The 25,435-nt window shown below is 32.9% G+C and overlaps 1 protein-coding gene across 1 annotated transcript; it reads left to right on the forward strand.

Moving 5' to 3' along the window:
* The first annotated feature begins 13,975 nt into the window (after nt 1-13,975).
* LOC133189650 (flavin-containing monooxygenase 5-like) lies at nt 13,976-24,589 on the forward strand. The gene is made up of 8 exons (XM_061325051.1): nt 13,976-14,084; nt 19,098-19,312; nt 19,438-19,594; nt 19,746-19,888; nt 21,987-22,081; nt 22,276-22,741; nt 23,180-23,345; nt 24,156-24,589. Exons 1-8 carry the CDS (start codon nt 13,976-13,978, stop codon nt 24,416-24,418), a joined length of 1,614 nt encoding a protein of 537 aa, XP_061181035.1. The 3' UTR covers nt 24,419-24,589.
* The last annotated feature ends 846 nt before the right edge of the window (nt 24,590-25,435 follow it).

The raw sequence follows: 25,435 nt of genomic DNA on the forward strand, positions 1-25,435 counted from the left end.
TTGTTGTTTGTTCATCGTTAACCGTTCGAATCATTTTGAGAACTTTATACAAATACTTAGTATGGACATTTCAAATAAAAGAATCCGATGTCTCCTTATGGTTGTTGTGTTTTATTTTATATTTTCAAAAGGTAGATCATTATACATCGTAACAGAGGTCTCGATTCGAATAATTTGATGTCTTAGCCTTGTCTTGATGAACTGTTAAAGGCAGTAATATTTTAAATTCAAAATACCACAACTATCTTTTTCAAAGCCAACATTAAATCTTAACCAATATCCGCTTTATTAAAGAAAAGGTGCTTAACTGAGATAGTTAAAGAAAATATTACATTCTAAATATATGCTAAAATGTTGGATGTTACCAAATTAGTATAAGGGTTGCCACGCCCAACTTCGTAAATTTAATGCATTGACATGTATAGGGATGCAGTCTGTTGAATACCTAGGATACTGCTTTATCAGAAATGATTTACAAAAAAAACCTGGCCATTGTCACATCTATGACATGAGGGGATGCAGGATTCTTTTTAGCTCACCTGAGCCGAAGGCTCAAGTGGGCTTTTCTGATGAAATTTATCCGTTGTCTGTCGTTGTCGTTGTCGTTGTAAAAATTTTCACAATTTCATCTTCTTCTTTAGAATTACTGTGACAATTTCAACCAAACTTGGCACAGAGTATTCTTGGCTGAAGGGGATTTAAATTTGTTCAAATGAAGGGCCACGCCTTCCTCCAAGGAGAGATATTACGAAATAGCGAAATATTGATGGCATCATTGAAAAATCTTCTCAAGAACCAATGGGCCAGGAAAGATGAAACTCATGTGGTATCATTTTCGGGTAGTGTAGATTCAAGTTTTTTTTCAAATCATGACCCCCAGGGGTAGGGAGGGTCCACAATGGACGATCTAAGTTTTACATATAGGAATATATAGGAAAAATCTTCTTCTCAAGAACAGCAAAGACATGATTGGTCATATTTATATGGGAGAATCCTCAGGTGGTGTAGATTCAAGTTTGTTCAAATCATGATCCCCAGAGGTAGGGTGGGTCCACAATGAAAGTTCAAACTTGTGGGGGAAAAATTCACAGTCCAATAAATAGGTAAGCATCCTCAGGCGGTGTAGATTCAAGTTTGTTCAGATCATACCCCCGCCCCTTCTCCCTTTTAGGGGTAGGTCGGGACCACTTCTGCATTAAAGCTTCTCAATACTAAACTGATTTTTGCTTTTTTCCTAGCCATAGTGCTTAGGCGATGTGGCCCCTGGGTCTCTTGTTTAATCATAACTTCCAAAAGATATTCAAAATACAGTTCAATTTTGCAACAAAAAAATATCAAAACAAAAACATCTATTGTAGAACAGAATTTTTTTTAATATTTCCCATGATATTGACCTTAAATTTGTTAGCCTAATTGTTTAAAGAAACATGTAATTTGTTCTGATCATAAACTTTCACTGTCTTTACAAGTAAACCATATCTTCTTTCCGAACTTTTATTTTACAACCTCTGGATTTACGAAATTATAATGATCAGTTTCTTTTCAAAGATCATGACTGCTTCAAATTAATTTATTTCATCCAGCAAAATCCCACATTTAGCAATCCTCATATATTTCAACAATACTTTTAAATCGCAACATTTCAAAAATACATATGTTTCAGACTTTTTTCCTTGTCGAACTCCCCATAAGAATTTTTGCAAAATGTTTGACAAATAAATTTTTAAAAAGCTTTTGTATACCGGCCAGTAAAAAGAAGAATCTTCTGAACACATATTAAAGAATAAGCAATCAAATCTTTATATCCATTTTGGCATATTTATTTGCTTCAATATACATGTATAAATTTAATACTTCTACAAATCCGGGGAACTACGCATGCTCTTCTTTTTTTCTCTAAGCGGGGGACACAAATCTCTGAATTAGCTTGTAGAGACAAACCTTTACGTGCGTTTACGTGTATTACTGTCTAATGACAGGACCTAATTTTTTAACACGCTCTTATTGATCACACTCAGCCAACAATTTTTTTCAAATACAGCTTCTAATATCATTGATAAAATAATTCAGATTATTGCTATCCTTTGTATTGAAGCCTTTCATTGATAAAGCTGGCCACCATGTCTATAAGATGTTTTCTATAATTTACTGTAGGAAAAGGGTGTAATATTTTTTTTTTTAAATTGCTCATTATTTATACAGATTCTACATTAAAAACATTAAAAATTCAAACCAAACAACCCAAGCAATGCGTATTATTCAGGTGGTAGTAAAAAAGTGAAGATAACGAACAGTGATCGATCTCAGAAAAATCTACAAATTATAAAAATTTGTTAACAGTGCATAAAACACGGATCCCGGAAATTTCAGAGTTTGGATCAGGCGCCTAGGAGGAGTAAGCATTCCCTGTCGACCGGTCACACCTGCCGTGAGCCCTATGTATTGATCATGTAGACGGGATATTCCGTAGTTAAATTTAGTATCAAAACAAAGGCCTAACAATGGGTCTGAAACACGTCAGCCAAAATGATAATGAAAGCTTATATTTCCTAACACAGTCATTATAACGACCATAAAATTTACGAAATGCTGAGTTCAAACGAGTTTGTTGAAATCTCTGTAACATCAACTTATTTTTCATTAGCCTGTCTTGGTTTTAAAAATTAATGTACTCAGAGAATGATCTTGAGTATCGAATAAGTTGGGAGACGTAAACATCATATACAGGTACATAAATAAGGAAAGTTATTGAAATGTAAATAAAATTGATTTAAAGAACTGTACATCAATAAGAAAGACCCATTAAAGGAAGAAAATCCGTAAGAATATAGCGTTTTCTTTGATGAAATTCAGAAACTGCTGAGGCAGAGAGATTTGCTGTCCTTCTTAAGGCGGACAAGTTGAGTTAAATAAAAAAGAGATTTCACGAATTTTAGTTGAATTACGTTATCAAGTAATTTTGAACTCTATTTAAAATAAATATTTCATATGTTCAGTTCTTTGTCTTCAAGTTACTTCTCCCAAAATACTTAAATCCTCTAGCCTTTTCAATGTCCAATGTTGTGATAGAATGTAAAAATTTCAAAATAGGTTAATAGCTCCATCTGGATTCCAATTCACTCTAACAAATTAGTCTGTGCTCTTTTCTGCCTCTCAATCAAGAACTTAAAGCTATTCTGATGTAACAAAAAGATTTTTGGGACGAATTTTCATCCACAGGACTCAGAACAGTGCTGATCTAAGTCTAAATCTTAAAATAATTTTAAAATGTCAAAATGATCTTTGTTTTAATATACTTCCTAAAAGAACAAAAATCTTTTCAAGGGCAGACCTGACCCGGAGGCCATCTTGAGCAAAATACCTCGGGATTAAATTTTTGATTAATTACATCAAAGAAAACAAACAGTAAAAAAAGATTTGCAAACTTTTATGCTCTGGCCATTAAACAATTGATATGTTGAAATTTTATGTACTAATGGTACTCTCTGAAGTAACTTCCTCAATTGTTTTGAAAAAATTCTATTGGTTTCATCTTACTGTTCCTTCATAGAGATCTTTTGTTTAAAAAAACTATATGTAATTATATGATCAACTCTGAATGAAATAAGTTATTCAAATGAAGGATGTCGCTTAAACTTACAGAATGGGTTAGGTTAGAAAAGGTGACAATAAGAACCCAGACAATTACATAGGTATAAGCCTTGTCAGTAATATGGCTAAATTATTTACCTCAATATTAAACAATAGATTATCAGAATGGTCAAAAAGTAACGATATTATCACAGATGTACAGTTTGGATTTAAACCTAATTGTGGTACACGTGAAGCAATATTTGTTCTTCATTCTTTGATTACAAATACTTTATCTAAAAGTAAAAGACTATATTGTGCATTCATTGATTTCAAAAAGGCGTTTGATTCTATTAACAGATCTTAACTGTGGATCAAGTTATCAAAAGTGGGTATCCAAGGTAAATTGTTAAATGTCATAAAAGCTCTGTATTATAATGTGAAATCTTGCATTGCGGTAAATGGTCAATTGAGTGATTTTTTCTGTAACAATACTGGCTTAATGCAAGGAGAAGTGTTATCTCCAATTTTATTCAATCTCTATGTCAATAATTTTGAAATGAGTTTCTTAAAATCTGACTGTATTTCCTATGATCTAATGTCACTGAATTTGCCCTAACAAAAAAATACTATAGTAAACTATAGTTAACTATAGTTTACTATAGTTAACTATAGTACCAAAGTAAAAACTTTGGAACTTTGATTTACTATAGTGAAAACTTTGGAACTTTGATTTACTATAGTGAAAACTTTGGAACTTTGATTTACTATAGTGAAAACTTTGGAACTTTGATTTACTATAGTAAAAACTTTGGAACTTTGATTTACTATAGTGAAAACTTTGGAACTTTGATTTACTATAGTGAAAACTTTGGAACTTTGATTTACTATAGTAAAAACTTTGAAACTTTGATTAAGTACTATAAATCCCGTGGAATTATGTTTTTGATTCCCATTCTTTACAATTTATGATATTTCAAGTTTAAGATTCATAAAACCTTTAGAGAACATTTTAAAAACCCGACCCCTCCCCTAAAAGAATAATGTACAAGATATGAATTTTAATGTAAAGGTTGTCGCTTGCGCCGATTAATAAGTATTATTTATTTTAATGCATTTAATTTTAATGTTATGCAGATGTAACGTAAGTCTTTTTTATGGAGAAAAAAATAATATTAAAAAAATTGTGTCATTTAGAATCAAAATATCTGCTTCATCAATTTCAGTCAATATGTATTTTATTTTAAATTTATAAATCTAAATATTGCATTTGAATTAACTACTTTGTATATTTAAATAAAGATGTACAACAAAAACCAGCCCCAACCAACCCCATATCCATCCGTCCCCTAAAATGGCTAAATAATCAAAAGAAAAATTAATAAATATACGTAAGTTGTTAAACTAAAGAAAAAAACTTTGAAACTTTGATTAAGTATAGGGAAAACTTTGAAACTTTAATTAACTATAGTAAAAACTTTGGAACTTTGATTTACTATAGTGAAAACTTTGGAACTTTGATTTACTATAGTGAAAACTTTGGAACTTTGATTTACTATAGTGAAAACTTTGGAACTTTGATTTACTATAGTAAAAACTTTGGAACTTTGATTTACTATAGTGAAAACTTTGGAACTTTGATTTACTATAGTAAAAACTTTGGAACTTTGATTTACTATAGTGAAAACTTTGGAACTTTGATTTACTATAGTGAAAACTTTGGAACTTTGATTTACTATAGTTAACTATAGTAAACTATAGTTAACTATAGTTTACTATAGTATTTTTTTGTTAGGGTGTTTTTGTTAATGTATGCAGATGATATGGTTCTTTTTTCTGAAACCATTGAAGGTCTGCAATCACTTTTGAATGAATTGTCTCACTATTGCAAAACCTGGAATTTATGAATTAATGTAGATAAATCTAAAGTTTTAATCTTCAGAAATAAGGGCAAAATCAAATCTAATGTAAAATGATTTGTTGGTAACCATGTTTTGGAAATTGTTGAACAATTTACATACTTGGGAATTATTTTCCATTATAATAATAAATTTGCAATGGCGGAAAAACAGCTGTCTGACCAAGGTAGAAAAGCATTGTTTGCGTTGAAAAAAACCTAAGGGGTTTGTCTCTTAATCATGAAACTTTATTATCACTTTTTGATTGCTATATTAGAGGCATTGTTAATTATGCATATGAGGTGACAATGTTGAAAAACTTCATCTTGATTTTTGTAAGCAAATACTAGGAGTTAAAAAATCTACATGTAATGCAGCTGTTTATGCTGAGTTAGGTGGACTTCCTCTGTTGTACAAAAGGATGTTTTCAATGATAAAATTTTGGAGTAATATATTAGCCAGTGATAACTGTATTATTAGAAATTGCTATGAGAAAATGTACATTAACTGTGAATCTCATGCACAAAAAAACTGGGCTTTTCAGGTGAAGAAATGGGGAATCAACAAATTAATACAGCTTCAATAAAATTTATTAAACAAAGGATCAGGCTAAACAAGAAATATTTGCTAAAATTGAAAGTTCGCAGAAATGTTCTTTCTATGAATATCTACTTGATGGGTTTTACCTACAATATTATTTTTTTAAAAATCTATTCCGGCTAAGTTTCAAAAATGTATATCAAAGTTAAGATTATCCTCACACCTTTTAGCTATTGAAATTGGGAGATATAATAAAACTAACAAAGCCCAGAGGAAAAGTTTTTCGTGTCATACTTGTGTTGAGGATGAATATCATTTTCTACTAGTATGTCCTGTTTATGCAGATTATCGAAACAAATTTATTAAAAATATTTCTTTCAAAAACCATCCATGTTTAAATTATAGCAATTGTTCAATACAGAGAACTATAAGGATATGTGTAAGCTTGGTAAATATATTTATTATAGCATGAAGCGAAGAGGTGATTGTAATTGTAATTTATTTTTCCTTCTCTTTATTTCACTATTATTTATGTACGTGCACATTGTTCTCCTGTAAATTATCCACTTCTGTACTGTATCTTTTTGTATCATACTGTATATACTGATAAGCTGTAAAGCCTAAAGTAACAATAAAGAAAGGATTTTTTTATGTGGTGATTGCAAACGAAGGCCAGAAAATATAAATTAGATTTGTATTGTTTTAATGGACTTTGAGCTTGAATACTGTTATTTATCTCCATATTTCATTTTTCATAAAAGGGTTTATATAAACACTGTACTTGTCATAATGTTAATTAAAAAAATTGATTTATTCTATGCTCACAATTTGTAATTTCCCGATTGATATACGCACAAAAATTTGTAACCAAGGGAAATCCCTAAGAGTGTTATATATAAACTTATCAATCAAAACATGTAATCAAATTGACTAATCTAGTTCTATTCAATCCGAAGTGATTTAAAGTTAAAAATTCTTACTTCTGTGAGATAAAAATAAGACAGATTTAAGGTGCATGTGTACTCGAGTTTCCATATATTGGATTAACGAATAATTGAAGTTGAATTAACCCGATGAATGATTTCAGTTATTAAATTTTTCTATGACACTTTCTAATCTGTTAATAAACATTAATAATAACCATTTTACCTTCTATGGCCCGATTATTTATGCCAGGAAACTCCGAGGGGTTGTCCATATTGAAGATTGTTTCAATAGTGATAAATTGAAAAAAAAACTTTAAACTTGATGGATTTGTTAGATTGATAAGTTATTGATTGAATTATTACTGTAGTAAATTGGTATGACTTATGAATATTTTTTGTCTTTCATCCTGTGCAGTTATCGTTTCCTTAAGTGCTTCATCATTTAGTCTGCAAAGATTTGGTACATGTAAAAGAAACCGACTTGTTTTGCTATTTTTCCATTGTGTTGTGATTGTGTTGATACAATATGAATTGTAAATCATAATAAAAGGATATTAGCTGAATAATCAGGGTAATTAAAATATTGATAATTTTTGTCCTTGACAATGTGTAGGGTTCAATTCAATTTATCTAGTAAGTTCATGCTATTTACTATCATTTTCAAACTCATATTTTATAGACTCTTAAGTCTAACTTAACTCGGCATTTAAAGACGTTGGCATTTTTGACGGTCGTAATTCAACTAATATTGACTGGTTCTCCGGAAGTAGAGTCATTAGCTCATCTTGGTCCGATGTGACAGCATCAAAGACATATCTCTTCTTAGATATTTTAAGATTGCAAGAGTAATTACATATGACCATATAATGCCCTAAAATGCCTATGACACAAGAATCCTGTCTCTGATTCCCGTTAATTCCACTCTATACGAACAAGATTTAATTCAAAGCAATTGATAGATTACTGTTTTTTACTTGAGTTATCCTCTTTCTCAATATCAGTAAAATGCATTTCATATTTCAGTTCTAGCGTAAATAAATATTGATTTGGTTCTATAATGAAATATCATAATGGCTGTGCGGGACACTATGGCTGGTTTTCCGCGCCCTACAATCCTCCTATCGGATGTCCCTTTGATTTGAAATATAAACCCTCAATGTCCTACCCAGTGTTTAGAGCGTGTCCCACATTAACGGCTTGTGTAATTGCTTCTGATCAGTATTTCCAGATTGTATCATTTATAGATAAACTTGTAACAAACTGTAAAGAATAAAACAAAAAGTCAGAACTTTAAAAGTAAGCAAGGAAAAATGTTTATCTAGGTCGGCTTTAAAAATTTTGCATATCACTCATATTGTAAAAAGGTGTAGTCAAGCATAACCAGTTTTATACATCCCTAATTGCGACATGGGTACCAATTTTTACTAATATTGTGCCCCCTTGTTAGCAGACCTATTTTTCTATTCATATGAAGCAGAATTTATTCAAAAACTTCTACATGAGAAGAAGAAAATACTTGCTGTGGCCTTCAACTCGACATTAAGATATATCGACAACGTACTATCAATTAACAATAGTCACTTCCATTCATATGTCGACTCGATGTATCCCAGTGAGGCAGAAATAAAAGATACCACAGAATCTGACAATTTGTTTCATATTTGGATATTCAACTACAAAAAGACGTTAATGGTAACCTAACAACAAAGCTTTATGATAAACGTGATGACTTTAAATTTTCAATTGTCAACTTCCCTTACTTATGTAGCAATATACCCTTTTCACCTGTATATGGGGTTTATGTCTCTCAGTTGATTCGATACGCAAGAACCTGCTCTAGGTATGAACAATTTCTAAAACGAGGCAAGCTATTGACAAACAAGTTGATGAACCAAGGATATCAACAGTCTCGTTTGAAGTCATCGTTTTACAAGTTTTATGGTCGATACAATGACCTTGTCAGCAAATACAACCTATCCCTTGTACGTACAATCAGAATATCTTTTCAACAAAATAATTTTGCAAATGACAATACTTATTGTTAGGACCTTATTTACACACAGAATTGTCTATGGATTTTTCCGTTTCTCCTGATCATGACTAGGAGCACACGGCGGGTGTGATGGTCGGCATGGGATGTTCACTCCTCCGTGGCACCTGATCCCGCCTCTGATATTTTTGGAGGTCCGCGTTTGCTTTGCTCTCAATTTGCATTGTTGAAATGGATTTTAGGATTACTGTTCGTTATCTCCATATTTCATCTCTGCAAGTTTGGTCAGTGTAGATTTTACAATTACTTAGGAAATGGCATGTTCTTGAAATATACAAAACAATTAATGCATTACTCAGCCAGGGAATATGTCACTTGCAGACGAAGCTTACTTTGGATACTTTGCAAGAATGGTAAAAAAGACTAATAATTATTCACCAAAGGACCTCCCCCAAAACAACTTCCTGGTCACTTACCGAGAAAATATAGCTCAACCAGCATTAAGCATGATTGACAAGTATACAAATTGAGTCAAATAGAACTTATAGTTAATTGGAATTATTCAATCAAGAAATCCAAACCTGCTCGCTATCAAAAAACAAACAAACAGTCATTGGTAGTGTCAGCACTATATGAAATATTTAGATAATAATATTTAGATAACGAACAGTAATCAAGCTCAAAAGTCCATTGAAACAATACAAATCAGGAGCAGAGCAAACACGGACCTCTTAAAACATCAGAGGTGGTATTTGCTGACAAGGTCATTGTATCGACCATAGAACTTGCAAAATGATAACTCTAAACGAGCTTGTTGATATCCATGTACAAATTTTCTGAAGGCTCTTTCGGAATTTTAAGTATCCACATCTGATTTATATCACTTCTTGAATATATTGTTGTACAGTACTCCTGAAATTCTCCTTCACTGTTGTTAATATTTTAGTGAGGAGTAATAAAAAAGAGGCTTTGTAGAACATTTAATTGAACCCGCTATATATCTTTGTTTGTAGGGACTTTTATGACGTTTAAAATCCAATATAGGTATGATAATCCAAATTCATTTTGATTTTTGGGAATATTAAAAATAATAATAACTTAAAAAATTCCCCCTTAGAAAGGGAGATATGGGTATAAGTTGGATAACCACTAGCAGAATTAAATCCCATTTCCTCTAAAATACAATCAAAATAATGAACCTTACAAACAAAGACAATAAGACCGATGTCCATGAGTACGCTTACGTCTCTGTGTATTATCAAAAAGTCCGATCTCATTCACATTACTACGAAGGGTGATCATAAAGTTTCGAACTACCTCTGTGTTTACATAACCACAATTCAAATCAGAATAAAATATAGCTTATAATTTATTGACAAACAAGTTGATGAAACAAGAATATCAGCTGTCTCGTTTAAACTCATCATTTCGTAAGTTCTATGGTCGATACAATGACCTTGTCAGCAAATACAATTTATCATTGAGTCAAATGCTGACTGACGTTTTTCATACTAATTGTTAGGCCATTATTTACACACTGAATTGTCGACGGATTTTTCCGTTATTTCCCGATCATGACAAGGAGCACACGGCGGGTTTGACCGGTCGGCAGGGGATGCTCACTCCTCCATGGCACCTGATCCCACCTCTGATGTTTAGAGGTCTGTGTTTGCTCTGCTCCTATTTTGTATTGTTTAATGGACTTTTGAGCTTGAATACTGTTCGTTATCTCCATATATTTCATATAGTTATAAACATGTTTTATAAATAACATGTGCTATATAATATTCCTCCTTGTTGTTAATATTGTTCCTTGTTTATGACATAACGATGTGAAAATGACGTCAATATGTACATGATGTAGATGACATGTGACATAAAATGATTTACTTTGTCGTTCTCGAGTAAGGAAGGACTGTAAAGTTTTAGGTAAATCCCGGAAAATCCTTTGCAGTAATATATAATGATTTGTACAAGGTTTATGACGACAGAGGACTTGCCAAAAATTCAGTTAGTTATTGGATGGATTGTTTTGTGAAGGAAGAGAGATGGTTAAAATGGTGTTCGTTCTAGGTCCCAGTGAAAGTGAGCTGGGAAAGAGATGTGTCCATAGTAGAGCATCTTGTAATAGAAGATCGCCAAGTAGTCACAGTTTGAGAAATAGATTAATATCTTATGAATAAAATAATTTTTAATTCCCTGAAATTCAGTTACTTTGGACGGTTAACAGATCAGATATTATAAAAGGAAAGCGCCCATACTTGATCCGCATTGGATACAAGACGCACCCAAGACAGAGGAGACGGGTTGTGATGAACACCATGCACATACATGTACTTAGAAAAATAATCCTAATCCACCCTTCAACAATCGTGATTTGGCAATTTATGACAATATTGGCTTTTCTTGTTACAAAAATAACCTGTATGGGTATTACCTTGCCAGCAAATACAATCTATCATTAAGTCAAATGCTGATTAACGTTTTTCATACTAATTGTTAGGCCATTACTTACACACTGAATTGTCAACGGATTTTTCCGTTATTTCCCGATCATGACAAGGAGCACACGGCGGGTTTGACCGGTTGGCAGGGAATGCTCACTCCTCCATGGCACCTGGCCCCACCTTTGTTGTTTTAGAGGTCTGTGTTTGCTCTGCTCCAAAGTTGTCTTGTTTAATGAACTTTTGAACTGTTCGTTACCTCCATATATTTTATTTTATGGTAGGAAATATTAGACTCTGGAAAATCTTTGGCCTGTTGTAAACAGTAAGCCACGGATCACGTCACGTGACCCCGTGAACGAAGTGTTTCTTGCATTGGCAGAACGGTGGCATATGTGTATTAAAACAGGAGGGATCTACTTTAAAGAATAAAAAGTGAAACACAGTTTGATTTCTTTTATGGACGTTATTCAATTAGTTTGCGAACTTTTTGATTACCCCTCGTACACTATGGACTTAAAAGATTCCAACCACTATCGGCATTGTCATTGCTGCCATATGGAAATGTCGTGCCTAGTTTTCTAATTCAGTATTCTTCTCGTTGTCTGCGGAAATGTGTACTCAATGATGGACTATTAGTGTGATCTTTTCTAGAATTCTAACTTTTATAGACAAAATAGAATGATAGGGTAAATTAAAGTGCATTTATAGAAGCTTCTATGTTTGACACACATTGTAAGTTTCACCATCCTTGTGTATAGAATGTCTTTAGAATGATAGCTTTATGACATGTCCGATCATATAAAAATCCATTTTCTGGCTATATTTGGAAATCTTGGAGAAGTTCCAATGAAAGATGTGGACACAGCAAGATATTCAAAATCCAGAAAATGCATGCAGGTATACAAGGCTATAGATTTTAAACCTTTTAATCCGTTAAGAGGAATTGAATAGATCATGAAAAAGTTGTGTAAGCTTTATCGATACAACGTGCAAAGAAATTTTATTATTTTATTATATTAAATTTCATTCCTGCTTGGTTCGATATATTCGATAGAACTCCACAGGAAAGACATCACAGAGTCTGACGCATCTGTTTCATATTTGGATGTTTGTTCTGACTAAAGTCGTTTATGCGAAACTTGCAACTCAACTATAACACAACCGGGATGACTTTTGTCATCTGGTCTAATGTTAACTGACGTCTTTCATATAAATTGTTAGGCTATTACTTTCATAATAAATTGTTGTTTTTTTCATAATAAATGGATTTTACCCAGTGTAGCTGGTCTTCAGGGAATGCTACCTCCTCTATGCACCTGATCCCTCATCTGATTTTTTAAATGGGCCTGTGTTTGCTCTGCTCTAAATTTGTATTGTTTAATTGTTTAATTGTTCGTTATCCTCTCATTTTATCTGTCATAGACAAAAATGTCGACCAAACAATGTTAATTATGGAAGAATAACTTTTGTAATTAAGGTATGTAAGGAATAATATGTAAGAAGTAATGTAGTTTTCTTACATTAAGATACTATTACAGGTATCTTTATTTTCTTTTAGGAAGCAGAAGCATTTTCAGTGTCAATTTTAGCAAAAAGTTTAATTTGAATGAATACCAAATGGGGAAAATACGCTCATTTAACCTTATAACCACTGTTATATGACTAATGAAAGCCAATAAATAGGTTGAATGTTTTCATTGTTAATTTGCACGTTATAATAAGCCGTGAAAAAAAAATAACTTAAAAGATGGGGGCAGAAACTATACTCCACTATATTATTTTTTGATTAATTATTTTTTTTATTACTGATTTTTTTTCTCTCCATAATGTCTGTGATCGACACCTGAAACTAAACAGTTAATGGGTGAAAAGTGGAATTTGTGATATAAAAAAACCTGCAACAAAGTCCTTTTCCACACATTATCAGAATATATGGGGAGATCACTCTAAATTCTAGCATGTTGTATATAAAACACGACGGGGCATTCTTTTATCTCAGATATTTTTTGTTACTGTGATGTACAAGCAGGTCAGGTAAGATTTTTTTAACATAGCTTAAAAATTAGTTTGCAATCAATTTTAATCAAATTTATTTTTATGATAGTGCTGTCTCTATATCATTTATGTTCTGTGAATTTATTCCTGAAAACTGTGTGATAAATTTTACGGTAACCGCAATAACTACCTTAACTCAAGTGACACTGATTGTATGTGTGTTTGCGTGTGCTCATTTATCCTCCCAGTACTACTTGATAACCTGAAAAAACTTTTGACAGCTGATGATATAGGTTTAATATGAATGCTTGAGGTATCTAATAACTCTATAAGAAATATAGATTCGCTTGCAAATTATGACCTTAAAATAACATTTTTGATAACAATAACAATTTCGGAAGGCAAGAAATCTATATAGGAACCCGTCTTACCTTTGGACCTATATCTAGTGTAAATGTTTTAGATATGTGTTATATACTTGAATTGGCCTTCGTCTCACAATTTTCTTTCCACACGATCTAGCCTTGTTAGAAACTGATCGAACTTCATTTCAAGAGCTGAATCATCTGATCCTTCGTTACCTGCTTAATTTTAGCAATTAACGACGTAATGACTAAAGAGGTTGCAGTGATAGGATCTGGTGCAAGCGGACTGACCGCCATCAAATGTTGTTTGGATGAGGGTCTACATCCAGTATGTTTCGAGCGAGATCACATAGGTATGATTAGATAGAACGTTCTATCCTGACTATAGGCGATAAGGGACAACTAACAACTAAGTTGTATGACAAAAGAGATGACTTCTACTTTTCCATCGTCAACTTTCCTTATTTCCTTCATCATATTCGCACCAAACTTCACTGTGTCCCTTTGAAAGTTTTAAATAGTCTATTTGTAAAAGTCAAGAAAAGTCCATATTTGGATTCTCGAATCGAATCTGTGATTATGGATATTGCAAATCATAGGCTCTTTAAGCCGCCTATGAAAATACCGCTCAAACAATCCTTTTCCTTTTGTTCCTTAAAATTCAATATTTTAACTTCTGTATTCGACAAAAACTCAACAAAGGGATTGATGCAGTTATTATGAGTAATATTCTTAATCACAAGTAGGTCCAGTCTTGTATTTCACCATATTTCAAGTTCAAGTTCACACCTTGTATTTCTTATAAATTTACATCGACTATTGCTTCCGAACTTTTCAATTGTAAAAGAAAAATCACCAGTGCCAAGATATCGAGCATCTGAAACATTATTCTCCAGCGTGTTCATTTTCTTCTTCACCCTACAACTATAGTCCTGCTGGACACGTCATTACTGGAGACGTAAGTATAGTTAATAATGAGGACCTTAAATTACTTATTATAAGAGGACCAAAATTTAGAGAACCCCGATCTTTCAACTGGCGTCATAATTTCATAAATATAATGAATTCACTAGAAGATTACGCCAGACGACGGACAAAATATGAAAAAGACCTTGACACTTTGTCAGAATGGATTATATTTATCAGATGGATGTTGAAATCGCGCTATAAGCGATTGAAGGGCAATATGAAAACCATCTATCCTGTCTTCGACAATGCAGAAGTAAAAACAAAAATTTGATAGATTACACGAACAGTACTAGTATGTACTGGTCCCTGCTGACAAAGCAGGTAACAACATTGTCTTTGTTTGTAAGGCTCATTATTTTATTGTATTTTAGAGGAACTGGGATTTAATTCTGCTAGTGGTAGTCCAAATTATACCCATAGCTCCCTTTCTAAGGACGAAATTCTTCAAATTCTTCAAAACCATTTATCAGTTTTAAATATTTATAATATTCCCAACAATCAAAACGAATTTGAGTTACGATACCTATACTGGATTCCAAAACTCCTTAAAAATACCTTACAAACAAAGATATATAGCAGATTCCAGTAAATGTTTTACCCATTTCTTTACTCCTCACTAAAATATTTACAGCAGTGAAGGAGAAACTTCAGGAGTACTGTACAACAGTATATTCGAGAAGTGGTGTAAATCAGATGTGGATACTTAAAACTCCAAGGAACTTTAAGAAAATGTGAAATCACAAAATTTAACATAATCAATAATATCAAAACGTACGACTTTTCAATACTTTATAAAACCATTCCCCACGATAAATTAAAGTCCAGACTTTTTGACATCATAAACAGCTGCTTTTTCAATAAAAATGGAACTTTTAAATAAACTTACCTAGTCATTAGTCATTTGCAAAATTATTTTGTTAAAAAACATCCTAATTGTACACACAAGTACTCTGAAATTGATATTAAAAAGATGATTGACAATATCCATGTAGTTTTTGTAGATCAGGTCTTCCAACAATCTATTGGAATTCCCCATGAGTACCAATTGCGCCCCCTTATAAGCAGACCTATTTTTTGTATCCATATAAAGCAGAATTTATTCAGAAACTTTTACATAAGAAGAAAACTTCAACTTGACATTTAGATATATCGACTACGTATTATAAATTAACAATTATTACTTTCATTTAATATGTCGACTCGATATATCTCAGTGAGCTTGAAAAAAAAGATACTACAGAGTCTGACACATCTGTTTCGTATATGGATATTTTACTAGAAAATAGTAACCTAACAACAAAGCTTTAAGATAAACGTGATGACTTCAATTTTTCAATCGTCAGCTTCCTTTACTTGTGTACCGTTCACGGTAGCTCAGTCGGTAGAGCGCTCGCTCCGTGATCGGGAGGTCGTGAGTTCGAATCTCGGCCGCGACAGACCTAAGTCGATAAAAAATAGGTAGCAACTGTTCCTTCGCCATGCGCTCGGCACTTTGAAGTGAAAGTTGCGGGTCCTTCGGATGAGACCTTAAAAACCGAGGCCCCGTGTCACGGCAGGCGTTGGCACGATAAAGATCCCTCACTGCTCAATGGCCCTGAGTGCCGAGTAAAGGTCAAAATTTGAAGCCCTTCACCGGTATATGGTGACGTCTCTATATGAGTGAAAAATTCTCGAATGGGACGTAAAACAATATACAATCAATCAATCAATCCTTTACTTGTGTAGCAATATACCCTTAACACCTGTCATGGGGTTTTTGACTCCCAATTGATTCGATATGCATTAGCATGCTCTCTGTATGAACAATTTCTAAAACGAGACAAGCTATTGACAAACAAGTTGATGAAACAAGGGTAACATTAGTCTCGTTTAATGTGATCATTTTGCAAGTTTTATGGTCGATACAATAACCTTGTCAGCAAATACAACCTATCATTATGTCAAATGCTGACTGACTTTTTCATAATTCATGTAATTTTTAGGCCATTATTTAAACACTGAATTTTCCATGGACTTTTCCGGTTTTTCCCCGATCATGACAAGGAGCACACGGCGGGTGTGACCGGTCGACAGGGGATGCTCCCTCCTCCATGGCACCTATATCCCACCTCTGATTTTTTTTGGAGGTCCGTGTTTGGTCTGCTCCATTTCTTCCTCCAGTTCTGCTTTGGTCTGTGTTTTGTATTGTTTACGAGGGTCGTTCAATAAATAATGCAAAAGGTCATCTAAAAACAGGAAAAGCATGTAAAGCTGATTCTTAATACTTTCAATCCCTAGAAGCAATCCCTATTAACATTTACACATGTCTAAAGTCTTTGTACCCATGACCAAAAAACCTCAGCATACTCATCTTTAGGGATGCCCTAAAGACACTGATGAGTAGCATTTTCCATGATATACCTGAAATTGTAAAATCTTCCTTTGATTGATTCAATGTGTTTTTGGAAGAAAAGGGATCTCACATTGGCTGAGATCAAGCGAATATGGGGGATGCACAAGCTCTGTAAACTTTCCTTTCTTCAAAATTTTATTTATTTCTCTATGCTTATTTGCAGCAACATTTTCAGGTACAGAAAAAAAAAACTCTAGGGGACGGTATTGGGTTTGCTTTACAGGAAATATGCTTAACTTTCCTGAGTGAAATTTTAACATAAAAGTTACCATTGATAGTCCTTCCTGTGGCTGTATGTACATAATTTACTGGACCTCTTGGATAAAAAGAAAATTAATAAAATAAAATTTTGGAGCCCTTGCCTCTCTTTGCAATAGGACGACAGCTTTCTCGTTGATTCCACATTTTTTTCTTGATCTTCCTTTTCGGCTATAAAAAGTACACCCATGTTTCGTCATCCATCACTCAAGTTTATCAAATCTTCTTTTTAGTAAAAATGTTTATTTTTAAATAGACAATTGGCACACTTAACGTGTGTTTTCTCGTAGGATCCCATCTGATAGAATTTTTGTTAGATTTATTTCATTTGTCAGAACTCTATAAACTGTTATGACGATGAAATGATTATGCATAATCTATCAATGAATATTTGGCATTTTCAGATATCATGTTGCTAACACCATCGATATTTTTTGGTGTCCCTACAGATTTCGATTGACCAATTTGACTGCGATCTTTTAATTGTACTTTTTAACGTTTGAATTTCCGCATCCATCTGAAAACTAAACAACGTGAAAGACTAGTCTTTCCACATATCAAAATCATATCTTTAATATGGGTTATTCAGCTATTTATGTAATGAAGCACAGTTTTCACATACGCCCTCATTTTCATCTTTTTGGCAGAGATCATTTTTAAATAATTTTCAGCTCAGTGTAGTGACCATGCTTACTTTAAAATGAATTTCTTTGCGAGGACTATAGGAAAAAGCATGGGGTTTTCTGTGATTAGGGGTTCATTAACAGAACTTTTCAACTGCTAAAAAATAAAATTAAATACTTTTCGCAAGTTCTATGGTCGATACAATGACGTCAGCGAATAAAATCTATCATTAAGTCAAATGCTGACTGACTTTTTTCATACTAATTGTTAGGCCATTATTTACACACTGAATTGTCGACGAATTTTTCAGTTATTTCCCGATCATGACAAGGAGCACACGGCGGGTGTGACCGGTTGGCAGGGGATGCTCACTCTTCCATGGCACCTGACCCTACCTCTGATGTCTTAGAGGTCCGTGTTTTCTCTGCTCCTATTTTGTAACGTTTAATGGACTTCTGAGCTCAAATACTGTTCGTTATCTCCACATATTTCATACTTCTACATTTATTATGATAAACTGTATGTTGCATTACTTATTGAATGACCCTGGTAAACAGACTTTGAGCTTGAATACTGTTCGTTATCTCCATATTTCATCTTAGCGAAAATATAATTTTGGGTGTGAAGAGTTGAACACAGCGACAAAATCTGTCTATTGCTCTATGAGCAATAAGCCAGGCAAAAAAATCATATTACATGACAAAAATCTGCAATCTTGCCCGGAAAGAGGAAAGAAATTAGATTCAAATTGTTATTCATTGTTTTATTAATCTTGCTATAATTGTTAAGAAAGTGACGGTGGATTTCCTTCCTACTGCTTTTTTTTCTTCCAACTTCTCCTCCGGGAAGATTGAAGAAAGATGGAAAAAATTTCTAGACACCGATTGTAATTCAAATGGATAAGTAATGATGCACCGAAACAAACAACTTATTTTCAAAAAAATAATGTATTTTGAATTAGCCGTCATCGCTTTCCTTTGTTTCAAGTGAATTACTTCTTAGCATTTAGAATTTTTGATTATAATTGAAAGTGTGCTCCGATATAATAAATTTTGTTTGCCAATTTATTCAACGTGTTAATCTACAAAACACATTCAGCGGAGCTATTTTTATGTTTGATAAGGTGGCCTGTGGTATTACACAGAAGAGGCCACCGATGGTCAAGCTTGTGTGATGAAATCCACAATCATCAACACTAGTAAGGAGATGATGACGTACAGTGACTTCCCAATACCCAAGGAATACCCAATCTACATGCATAACAAATACGTACTCAAGTACTTTAACCAGTATGCGGATAATTTTGACCTTAGAAAATACATTAAGTTCAAAACAGAGGTATTACCCTAGAATTTGAACATCTTTTCTTTTTTAACCTATATATAGAGAGATTATCAATTTTTGGTATGTTTATAAATGGTTTTTGTTGTTGTCGTCGTTGTTTGAATTATCTTTTATTATAGGTGGTATCCGTTAGGAGGAGTTCAGACTTCAAGACATCTGGGCAATGGAGCATTACAACAAAAGATTTAACAACAGGAGAAGCCAAAGAACACCTGTTTGATGCTGTTATGGTGTGCACTGGTCATCATGCTGACAAAAATATTCCAGACTTCCCCGGTATTTCAAGATAAATTTACACATTATCAGATTTCTTTAACATGTTTAACTTGAATTATCATTCACATGAATATGAAAGTAATGTAACACAGTGTCTATTTCTTAATATCAAAGTGAAATTTTCTTTAAATTTAGAAAATATTTTTAACAGGTTTGAAAGATTTTGAAGGCAAGATAATTCACAGTCATGATTACAAACACACCAAAGGATATGAAGACAAAAGAATCGTTCTTATTGGGATTGGAAACTCGGGAGTAGACGCTGCCGTGGAATTAAGTCGTGTAGCAAGCCAGGTAAACTAATTATGAAATACCATACAAAATGTCATGAATTATCAAATTATTTATTTTTCTTTCATAAGTGAAAAAGATGAAGATAACGGTCAGTGATCGACCTCAAAAAATCTATTAATACAATTCAAATCTGTGAAGAGGGTATAAAACAAGGACCCCCAGAAATTCCAGAGGTGGGATCACGTCCTTAGGAGGAGTAAGCATCCCCTGTTGACCGGTCACACCCGCCGTGAGCCCTATGTATTGATCATGTAGACGGAATCTTAGTCAAGTTCAGTGTATAAAAAAGGCCTAACAATTGGTATGAAACAAGTCAGCCAAAATACGACCCAATGATAGGTTATATTTGCTAATAAGGTTATCATAACGACCATAGAATTTACGAAATACTGACTTCAAACGAGGTTGTTGAAATTCATGTAACATCAACTTTTCTGTCAAAAGCCTTCCTCGGTTTAGATATTGAACGTACTAGGAGCATGCTCTTGAGTATCGATAGGTTGGGAGACGTAAACACCATATGCAGGTGATAGTGGGATGTTAGTAAAACATCCAAATATGAAACAGATGTGGCAGACTCTGTAATGTTTTTTGTTTCAAATTCACTGGGATATATCGAGTCGATATATGAATGGAAGTAACTATTGCTAATTTACCATACATCTAAATATCGAGTTGAAGGCCACAGCAAGTTTTTTTCTTCTCATAGAGAAGGTTTTGAATAAATTCTGCTTCAGAGGAATGTACTAACAGGTCGGCTAATAAAGGAGCACCACAAGTCCCCTTCGAAATTCTAACAGTTTGTTGAAAGACCTTGTCTCCGAAGACTACATAAATGTTGTCAATGAGGAACTCCAGCATCTTTTTAATATCAACTCCAACTTACCTTTGTGTTGAATCCGACTGGGTTTAAACAAAGTAATTTTGTTGATGACCAATCACAAGATATGAAAATTTCCGAGTCCCATTTTTATTGAAGAAGCAGTTGTCTATGATATTTATTGTGAGGAATGGTTGTATAAAGTGTAGGAAAGTCGTACGTTTTGATGTGACTGACTTTTGGACAATTTGGCAATTTCAATTTTCCTAAAGCATCTTTGGAATTTTTAAGAATCCACATCTGATTTACACTACTTCTAGAATATGCTGTATCACAGTACGCCTGAAATTCCTTCTAAACAACAGTAAACATTTTTGTAAGGAGTAAAGATAGGGGCTTGGTAGAGCATTTGCTGGACCCGGCAATGTATCTCTGTTTGTAAGGATAAATTAAATTTGAATTAGAAATCAAGACACATTTTCGCCAATTTTTTTTTTAATCTATCCACATTGTTCACAAAGCCTTTAACTGAAAGCAATAATTGGGTAAATCAGAATTCTTTCAAATTTGATATCCAATATGTAAGCATAAGCATTCTAACAAAAATGTCTAAGTCAGTTGTGCATTTTAATCTCTTCAAATATATACTGCATTTTCTTAGTTTTTAAAACTTTTTGACTGACATTTGGATCGGTCATATCATATTTAAATACTGAATTATTTAAGCTTCTTTTTCCTTAAATAATTGTTATAATTGCATCATATTTGATTTATTTTTCAAGGTCCAAGACGTCCCAACAATCTTAAGATTTCGCCAAAAACAAGTGTTCCATACCTATTCTCATTGTAGAACTCTTCATAGATATTCTCTCTTAATGTTTGAGCATGAATTTAAAAATGGTCTTTATCATTGTGGAAGGATAAAATTTTTCACTATCTTGTACTGTACTATTATAAAGCACAATATGTTTTACTATATTTTCATAACGTAATTGAATTATTCACTGACTTAAAGTATTGTAACCCTTACATTGAATCAATTCATTGTTAAAATTTACCTTTAAATGTAACATAGTTCCTTAAATTAACGTGTAGAGAAAGGCGTACTAAGCTTCTAGAACTGTTCGTTATTTCAATATTTCATCTCAATCCTTTTAGCACAGATTCTACTAAAACCAAACCAATTTCAACTATTCAAATTGTATGCTATCTTTCTTTTTCTTTATAACACAATGTATTGCATAAAAAAAATAATGTATTAATGTTAACTTTAAAAAGTTATATTTGAGCACAAGAAGAGGATCATGGGTATTTAGTCGTGTTGCAGAACATGGCCTTCCAGGAGATATGACGGGTCTTAGGAGATCTACAAGGTTTTTTTGTTTTGTTTCTTGTTTTTCTTAGATAATTTTTAGAATCTCTTTGTTTTGCCTCAAGGGTTTTAGATACCTTTAGAATATTCAAATTTGGTATGTATTTTGTACATTTTTTAATTCCTTTATGTATTGAATGAAAATTTATTTTGGGTAATAAACCTTTGATGGGATCATAACATTTGTAATTTTAGAGCTTTCGGTGCTGTGTTGAGTTTTTTTGGTGGGAACCTAAACGAAATTATAGCAAAGAAACTGAATGAAAGATTTGACCACGCAAAATTCTCTCTGCAGCCAAAGCACCCCCCTTTAGCGCAGCATCCGACCATACACGACGAATTCCCTAACAGGATCATAAGCGGGTCCATCGTTATTAAACCTAACATCAAGAGATTCACAAAAACAGGCGTGGAATTCGAAGATGGGACATTTGAAGATGATATTGATGTGGTATTTTTAGCAACAGGATACAAATTTGGGTTCCCATTCATGGATAAATCTATTATAGAAGTCAAAAATAACAAAGTTGAACTCTATAAATTCATGTTTCCTCCTGACTTGGAAAAACATACACTGGCCTGTATTGGATTTGTACAGCCGCTTGGAGCAATAATGCCTATTTCTGAACAGCAGAGTAGGCTCTTCACCAGAGTTGTCAAGGTACAGAAGTTGTAAAATTGTTTCTCGAATTCGATTTTTCAAATAGCAAATTTTAAGGTAATTTAGAGAAATCTATTCAATATGCATATATACAAAACATATATGTACAATATAGAAAATTTATTCTTATTTTCTGAATGATTTTAAAATATATTGAAAAATTTTATTTGTATCTCCAGAAAATCAAATGTCATTGTTACATATTGCAAAGGAAATACAATGATTTTCAATGACAAAACCTTTGGCTTTTATAATTCGAAAAACTCAAGAAAATCATAATGCTCGAGCAATTTGCCTTGTAATACGTAAAATAATAAATAATAAAAATTCTGATGCATATGAATATTTTCCTGGCTTTTAGAAAGGTTTCCATACAATAATTTAAAACATATGAAGTTTCTGTTTAATTTTTTATTTTATGTTTGATAAACGTTTCAGGGAGACGTTGTTCTTCCAAGCAGACAAGAGATGTGGGACAATATCCAGATGAAATTAGACGCCATGCAGAAGCAGTTTGTGCATAGTCCAAGGCACACTATCGAAGTAGATTATTTAAACTTCATGGACGAATTGTCAAAACTGAATGGAAATTATCCTTATTTAGGTTTGTAATGGGAAAAGTATAATAATTCTGCAATTCTTTATATATTCTCTCTACAATTTGCTTTTATGTAAATACTTTGAATCTCTCTACAATTTGCTTTTATGTAATTGCTTTGTCTATCAGAACCAATCATTCTTATTGGATAAATATCTTATTCATAAATTTGTATGGAATTAGAGCTTTAATGTAAAAATATTTTACTCAATTTGATTTTTTTTATCGTAATGCTTTTGAATTAAATTATTTTCATTTTCATTTATAGAACAACTAGCGATTATGTAACAAAGATATACATTCAATTTTTTTAAATTAAATATTTCAACTCATTCCGAAAATAAATTTTCCTAGAATGAAATCGAGTTTCTTCCGCTTGAGCTTATTTATATTACTTTCCCCTTTCATCTCCATAGTTTGAAGAAGGTATATTTCTTTATTTCTTTTATTTGGTCATCATTGTCGTTGAATTAAAACAATTTTTAAAAATGGTATAATCCATAAATTTGTGTATTTCACTGAAGGAAAACATCAACATGTTTATTTTTCGTTTTAGTCATGGTAAATGGTCATTCAAATTTTTTAAATAATAAATATTCATGGAAACTTTGTTTACCAACGTAGTATCTCTCAGTACATGTGAAAATTAATGAAAACTTGTTTTCTTCAGAATGTCACAGTTTGCAACATACAGTAGCCATGCATATTTTTAGTAGTAATCGCATAGAAAAAATACAAATTTATGGACTATGTGAATTTCAAGAAAGAAAAATTGGCTTAAATGATATCTATGTAGATGTTGTTATCATTCCACAGGAAAATTAATGCTGACTGATCCCAAGCTCGCAGCAGTGGTATTCTTTGGTCCAGTAACACCTTATCAGTACAGAATTATGGGACCTGGGAAATGGAGCGGTGCCCGAGAGGCTATATTAACTCAGATGAAGAGAATTGATTACCCACTTGCCACCAGACCTCTCGGCTTTTCTGAGACAAACAGACGAAGGAGCAGTTTCTGGAAATTATGTCTGATTATTTTAGCTACAGCAATGGTGTTTAAATACTTAAAGAGATCTTGAGCTTTTTTGTTCTATTTAAATTGTATTTGGATTTAAATAGTGATGAAATCTGACGGATTTATGATATATCATGTTAAAAAAAAATTCAAAAGGTTTTCTTTTTCTATATACACATGTATTTGCAAACATTTGAAATGAGTTAAGAGAATGAGATCCTGTATGCCTTTAATTCTTAAAGCGAATATGAAATTACAAAATTATAGATTTCTTGTGATCTCATGTGATTTTCTTTTCATTATTTTGTTTTGAAAAAAAAACTTCATCTGTGACCGATCAGGCTGATCATTTTTCCACCTGAATTCAGAACTTAGTAACATATGCTTTTACCCTCTCCATCACAAATGGGTACTTTTTACCAATATTTAATGTGGACATTTTAAATAAAACGATCACTTTCATGTCTCCTTAAGGTATTACTGTTTATCTTTAACTGTTGTTTATAATTTTAAATGTTTATTCGCTTGATCAATAAACACAGTATCAGCCGACTCGATTCGATTTTTTATGACTTAGCCTTGCCTTGATGACCCGCTAAAATAAGGAATATTTCCAATAGTAAATCTTAGACTTAATTCTTAATTCAGTACTCTTTCCTAAACAAATTGTGGGTCGCCTGCGTGGCGCAGTGGTTAGAGCGTCTGCTCTAGAGTCGCGAAGTAAGGAGTTGATCCTTACGGTCGCGGGTTCGAATCCCACTGTAGGACGTGGAGACCGGTCCTTCGGATGAGACCGTATAAACCGAGGACCGTGTCGCAGTAGGTGCTGGCAAGAAAAAGATCCCTCACTGCTCAATAGTTGTAAGTGCCGAGTATAGGACAAAATTTGCAGCTCTCCACTGGCAAGTGGTAGCGTCTTCATATGAGTGAAAAATTTTTGAGAGGGACGTTAAACAACATACATACAAACAAACAAACAAACAAAACAAATTTTGCATGTTGGTTGATTGTTTGGTTGTATGTTGTTTTATACCATTCGAGAATTGTTACGCAAATAGAGACGTCACCATATAATGGGCTT

Source organism: Saccostrea echinata, unplaced genomic scaffold, assembly GCF_033153115.1.
Source record: "Saccostrea echinata isolate AGI-Se365-2 ecotype Australia unplaced genomic scaffold, CSIRO_AGI_Sech_v1 ptg000019l, whole genome shotgun sequence".
Classification (NCBI taxonomy): domain Eukaryota; kingdom Metazoa; phylum Mollusca; class Bivalvia; order Ostreida; family Ostreidae; genus Saccostrea; species Saccostrea echinata.